At 44.8% G+C, this 6,795-nt stretch overlaps 2 protein-coding genes across 2 annotated transcripts; both read left to right on the top strand.

Moving 5' to 3' along the window:
- The first annotated feature begins 542 nt into the window (after positions 1-542).
- Positions 543-1,408, top strand: LOC123432479. The gene has a single exon (XM_045115394.1). It carries the CDS (start codon positions 580-582, stop codon positions 1,267-1,269), a length of 690 nt encoding a protein of 229 aa, XP_044971329.1. The 5' UTR covers positions 543-579; the 3' UTR covers positions 1,270-1,408.
- Positions 1,409-5,190: 3,782 nt separating this feature from the next.
- On the top strand, positions 5,191-6,437 carry LOC123432463. The gene is made up of 2 exons (XM_045115393.1): positions 5,191-5,588; positions 5,676-6,437. Exons 1-2 carry the CDS (start codon positions 5,238-5,240, stop codon positions 6,021-6,023), a joined length of 699 nt encoding a protein of 232 aa, XP_044971328.1. The 5' UTR covers positions 5,191-5,237; the 3' UTR covers positions 6,024-6,437.
- Positions 6,438-6,795: the final 358 nt, after the last annotated feature.

Below are 6,795 nucleotides of genomic sequence, written 5' to 3'. Positions count from 1 at the left end.
TCAACTCGTGTCGTGACTTTAATAGTCGAGCTCAACAACGATGAATTTGCGTCGTTAATTTGTTGAAAGTGTTGTCAGCCTACTATCGTATTTGGTTCTAATTGGCGATGCTTCGCAACTTGAATGAAAATCCTTATCCAAAACATTTCCAGCCGGACTTGGTTATGGTGGCTGTAGATGCTTTTAGTTCTTGTAATGGTTTGGTCGTAGTTAAATACTTCATCCAGCAACGTCACCGTAAGATCACGGTCGAACATGGAAGCATCTAGTGCACCGTGCTAAAACGCTGGTGCACCAAACTCCGTCTAAAAGTTTCAGAAAATATGACAGTGATGTGTCACAAAATTTGAACACAAAATTCGTAGACATCGCGTGGGTAGGTGCTCGCAGTCGTACAAAATTCTGGAATCTAAAAAGATTGCCCTGAAAAAAAATGCTTGGAGCTGCTTTGACTAGCCATAGACCGAACACGTATTACCGGCAACGGCTTCCAAGCAACTACACCAGCTAGCTATTCTCTGCCTATAAATTGAGCCCCTCACCACGTACCAGTACCACTCACCAAGGCACCCAGACGAGATGAAGATATCCATCGCAGCAGCCGCTGTCCTCCTCCTGGCCCTGGCAGCCACGGCTAGCGCGGTCACGTTCGACGTGACGAACGAGGCGTCGAGCACAGCCGGCGGCCAGCGATTCGACAGGGAGTACGGCGCCGCCTACGCCAAGCAAGTGCTCTCGGATGCTTCCTCCTTCACCTGGGGCATCTTCAACCAGCCGGACCCCTCAGACCGCAGGCCCGCCGATGGCGACACCGTCACCCTCGCCGTCCGCGACACGAACGGCATCGCCTCCACCAGCGGCAGCACCATCGAGCTCAGCGCCCGCTCCGTCGGCGGTATTACCGGCGACAACCTCAAGGAGCAGGTGGACGGGGTGCTGTACCACGAGGTGGTGCACGTGTGGCAGTGGGGGCTGCAGGACTACCACGAGCACCACGGGATCTTCGAGGGGATCGCGGACTACGTGCGGCTCAAGGCCGGGTACGTAGCGGCGAACTGGGTGAAGGAGGGCGGCGGCAGCCGGTGGGACGAGGGATACGACGTGACGGCCAGGTTCCTGGACTACTGCGACTCGCGCAAGCCCGGGTTCGTGGCGGAGATGAACGGCAAGCTCAAGGACGGCTACAACGACGACTACTTCGTGCAGATCCTCGGGACGAGCGCGGACCAGCTGTGGAACGACTACAAGGCCAAGTACTCCCAGGGCTGATCCGTTTCATGTTGCATCGCATGCATGTGTACCGGTCTACGTCTATGTACTGATATACTAGTAGTATACTTGTATTACTACACGGTTGATGTACTGCCTGGAATGGAATAAATCAACGTTCGCAAGGTTGAGCAGAAAATGGTGTCAGAGAGAAGAATCCTTGACTGGGGGAGACTTGTGTGAAATCTCACATTAGGTGATAATCGATTCTTTTATAGAAAAAATACATGTCCGAACATTCTCAAATAAAAAATTATGGACACATCAATGATTGATGTACAACCTAAAAAATTTCAGCTCCTAATTCGACAAATATTAATAAAAACAGAAAAGACAATCACATGTGAATGGTGTCAAAGTACTATTCACCCCAAAACAGTCACTATTCGCATTAGAATTTGTCTTTTATGAATCTTCAAATGTACATCGTGTTTTGAACTGATCTTTTTTCGGAGTTGTAGACATGGCCCACAGGGATGTTGTCAAAATAATTTTAGATTTTTTCAACACGCATGAACATCAATTTTTGAGGTTCATCTCATAATCTCACATAATGTGAGAACTCAATCAACTCATACAAGTCTTCCCTTGTCTAGATATGTTGCATCGAAAGTGGTTATTGTATCATGCACGGGGTATCCATCGTCCGCCGCCGTTGTGAGATTTGTGCCATATATTTTCATTGTTTGTTAGAATAAAACTGAGGCTATCCGTCGATCATCCGAGGACCAAGCAATTATATGAGCACGACATCGAGATTTGTTAACGAGGTTCATCAATATGGCTACATCCCGGCGCATGACTACGTGCGCTCCTTCCCGTGACACCGTCACAATACCGCACCCTGGCCGTCCTGCGCGCCGGCACACGCCGCCGGTTCCCCTGCACGCATGTGTTATTATGTTGGCATAGGTTACATCGTGTGCCTATCCCGCTATATATGAGAGGCCTAGGATACAAGTGTCCTATTAGGACACGACTCCATATCATGTCTAAACACAATACTACTACAAGTCCAACTCTAACCTACCTTGTACACAATATTTGACACGACTCTAACAGTTTGCAAAATTTATCATCTTTCAAAGCATTACTTCCTATGTATTAAAATACAAGACATTTTTTTTACATTATCACATGGTATTTCATTATTTTTCTTGTTTAACAAAAGATATCATAATGATTCAATGCGTATCAGCAATGCACTCGGAAACAAATGCACTCTTAGTTGTTAGTACACAGCAAAACTTTATGCTAGAAACAAGAAAAACGACCCAATAAACTAGATTTAACATCACTAAACAAATATATTTTTGTCAGAGACTAAAAACATGGCGCAAATCTCAAAATTATGGCAAACGGTGGATACATGCATAGAATAGTAGAACATCATTTCTCATGTTGCATTCACAACTTATTTTTGAAAAATCATTTCATTAGTGCGGCCTGCATAGACGTTCCTTGTCTGTCATAAGCTTCTTTCTCCACCCACATCTAAATCAACTTTCTAATCGTGAAAAAATCAGTAAATATTAAGATGAATGTCATATCAAGATATTATGTGCCGTCAAAAACGAACTTCGGTAAAAGACAACTTTCACAATTATGTGATAAAAATTATTCATGAAAAATATTGAGGCTCTCATTGGCTGTGTTGAGCCTACATTTATTACCTAAAAATTCCATGTATGGAGAGAGGATTTATAGCACACACTGGCCGAGCAAGCCTATTTTTGGTTGCAGGATTGCGTCCAAAAATTCAGAAACTAGCAATTGTGTTTCCCACTAGCTACTGCCACATAACCTTCACTGAGGATCGCCGGAGATAGAGGAGGTTCTGTTGGGAAATCTTTGTTCGCTCATGTCGGGGCGCAACGAATGATCTAAAAGAAGTAATGTGGTCGTTAGTGTGCTTCAAGATTCATGAAGAAAATTGAGTGGCTAAATAGCGTTCGCTGGAACTGCCTAAAAAACTAACGAAGATATCACAAGGAAGCCCTTCTGGCCTCATACCAAAATTTAACACGACTAAGCCATGACAAACACCATCATCATTCCAAAATTCGCTTCAACTTCGGTACAACCCTGCTAGACAAATCAACATAGGAGATCTCTTCACACTCCTTCATAATATAGGGTAAGATGATCTTTTCTAAAAATATGTCGCCCGCGCCGAGCGCGTCCTGATGTATCTACAACCGATAGACATGATTTTTCTCTCTCTTTCTTCTTAAGCATTAGAAAATATGCACCACGGAAGATTCAAACTCCAACCCTCAAGGTTACTTCAAGTTATAGTAGCCAGCTGAGATAGATTACTTGTTGTGCTCACTTGCTCTCTTTTTTCCTTCTTACATCACAAATATATAACTTCGTGAACTTTCAGGCCCGCTTTTTTCGTGTTTTTTGCACCAGTTTTTTTTTCTGTTTTATTCTGGGTTTTTTCGTTCTTCACTTTATTTCCTTTTTTGACGTTAACTTTTAAGAAAGAAATAAATTCAAACTTTCCCCAAATATTTGTGAATCTTTTTCAATTTCTTGCTCTTTTTTAGTGAACCCTTTTTTGAAAATCTCTGAAAAATTTCAAATTTATGAACATTTCCTTCAAAATCGTTGAATGTCTTTCAAATCAATGAACGCTTGGGCTGGTCCAACAGGCGCCCAACGTGAGCGATATCTTCACCTAGTTGTGGTCGAGGACTAGTGTTTGTTTTACTTTTCTATTTTGTGATTTTCTTCCCTTTTTTCGTTACTCAATTTTTCTCCTTTTTGAACTACGTTATAATTTAAAAAATGTTCCCTTTTTTGAATTATTTCCTCACAAAGTTAAGAAATGTTTGCAGTTTAGAAAAAAAGAGAAGTTTAAGAAGCAAAATATGGCGTATGAAATTTATGTTAATTTATTTCATCAATTGTTGGAATTTTGCTTATAATTTTGGAAAGAAATTCTAGTTTCTAAAATTTCCACACGCTACATCAAATTCCAAAATTGTTGACAAATTTGAAGAAAAGTTTAGTACTACATAAGAAAATGTTCACGTTGATTGGTAATGACGGAAATTACAAATAAAGGAAGCATTCAAATTAGGAAATAAATACATGGTCATCGATGCACCATATGGCCCAGTCTGGCACACTTCTCTCAACCGGTGTTTTTTTACTATGAATAAATGACCCCAACTTTTTGCAACAGTCTGGCACAAGGATATGAGACATCCATGGAAGGCTTGAATGACTTTCAACACAATTTGCGCGTTGCGACACGGCCGACCATTTATCGGTCCTTTCCCACCGCGAAAACTTCAGAAAATGCAAAATTTATCAAAAATTCAAACAACTTGGCTTGAATTCTTGAATTGGTCAAACAATCTGGTGGAAAAATATTTCTCATGTATTAGAAAAATCTGGTATTTGGAAAATGGTACTCAGCATTTGAAAATTTTAAAATGTGCATAAAAAATTGTTAATCCAAGCATTTCAAAATAGCACGACCCATTTGATAAATATTTATATTATCTTTTTATATACGTTTATCAGTGAACTGGTCGTAACAAACACGGGTCACCTAAAAAATTTAGCTTCCTCGCAGCTTCTGTGCTTCGCACAGAATCATGCATAAAGTTACGTAATCTGATCAGACATGGAACCTGATGGCACACGTATATGTGACATGACACCGCAAATTGGCACAGTCGTCCAAACTGATTGCACAATGAAGCTTCCTCGCAGCTTCGCGAATTCATTGACACCACAAATTGGCGCAGTCGTCTAAAGATAAGTCAAATCAAGTCTGGCATTGTTGGAAAGAACACGTCAAGCTGGACAAGCACGCACCGGTCGTACCAATTCCAAACCACCTGATTAATACTGTACTCTATATTTTTAGATCAACGACCCTCCGGTGCAGGCAGCCTATATAAATTTGGCCCTCCACCGCCAGTCTGCCACTCACAGAAGCACTTAGCACGATGAAGATTGCCATTGCAGCAGCAGCAGCCGCTCCCCTCCTCCTGCTCCTGGCCCTGGCCGGCACGGCCCGCGCCGTGACTTTCGACGCGACGAACACGGTTCCGGACTCGGCCGGCGGCCAGAGATTCAACCAGGACGTTGGCGTCGACTACGCCAAGCAGGTGCTCTCCGATGCCTCGTCCTTCATCTGGACCACCTTCAACCAGCCCAACCCGGGAGACCGTAGGGACTACGACTCGGTCACCCTCGCTGTCGTCGACAACATCGAGCCTGTGGCCCAGACCGTCGGCAACGCTATCCAACTCCGAGCCCAATACGTCGCCGGCTTCGACGGCGACGTCAAGCAAGAGGTAATAACCCCGGCGGCACGGCGCGACGTCGCATGCTTATGTATACGTATAGCTTCTTAGGTTTCAACACAAGATTGATGTGCGCAGGTGAAAGGCGTACTGTACCACGAGGCGACGCACGTGTGGCAGTGGATAGACCACTACGGCGAAAAACCGGGGCTCTTCGAGGGGATCGCCGACTACGTGCGGCTCAAGGCCGACCTCGCGCCGGGGCACTGGGTGAAGGACGGGGGCGGCGACCGGTGGGATCAGGGGTACGACGTGACGGCCAGGTTCCTGGACTACTGCGACTCGCTCAAGCCAGGGTTCGTGGCGGAGATGAACGGCAAGCTCAAGGATGGCTACAGCGACGACTACTTCGTGCAGATCCTGGGGAAGAGCGTGGACGAGCTGTGGAGCGACTACAAGGCCAAGTACCCCCAGCCCCAGAGCTGATGGTCGACGTACGATGCATGCAGTTTATTGTTGTATGTGTACCGGTATACATCGACGTTCGAACTGATCCAGTATACTTGTGTTAGAACACAGTTGCTGTATTGACTGGAGCGGAATAAATTGACGTTGGCACGGTGTGTGTTAACGAACTGAGGAGACAAATGGTGTCACGAGGGAGAGAAGAGTTCTTGTCTTAGATACTACTCCATTGCCGTGCATCGAGAGTGTTAGACGTATTAGCATTGAACTCTTATTGTAATCTTAACCTCCTTTCGTTTCCTAGCAGGACTCCTTGTAATGATCTGATCAGGAGATCGATCTATGTTTTTGTGTAAGCTATGACGAGGGCTTCTCGTCCTAATATAAATGAACATCACGTGGCTTCCTTTAGAAATAGGAACGCTACCAACCTAATATGGTATGAGAGTCAACCTCTTCCAAAACTAGCTATTGATCCAAATCTACATTGCCTCCATAGCCATAACTTTCACCTCGGCCACCGTCGTCTCAACCTCGGTGCTCTGTTGTCCTAGAAGTTAACGGGAAACTTTCTCCAATGGAAGGCTCAAGTAATGCCCGTCCTGCGAGGAGCGCGGGTCACCAGGCTGCTCGATGGAATCGACGCCACGCCCCTGACCACGATGGAGCAGGACAAGACCATAGATGTGGTACCAAATTGATAGAGGCGAGGGTGTCCCGATCTTTTGATGGGATGGTGGCTATCGATTTGATGAAGACGACTTTGACAATCCGACTACAAGTGTGCACGATG

Source organism: Hordeum vulgare, chromosome 1H (genome assembly GCF_904849725.1).
Source record: "Hordeum vulgare subsp. vulgare chromosome 1H, MorexV3_pseudomolecules_assembly, whole genome shotgun sequence".
NCBI classification, from domain to species: domain Eukaryota; kingdom Viridiplantae; phylum Streptophyta; class Magnoliopsida; order Poales; family Poaceae; genus Hordeum; species Hordeum vulgare.
The sequence above is the reverse complement of the archived record's forward strand: the minus strand, read 5'-3'. Positions and strand labels throughout refer to the sequence as shown.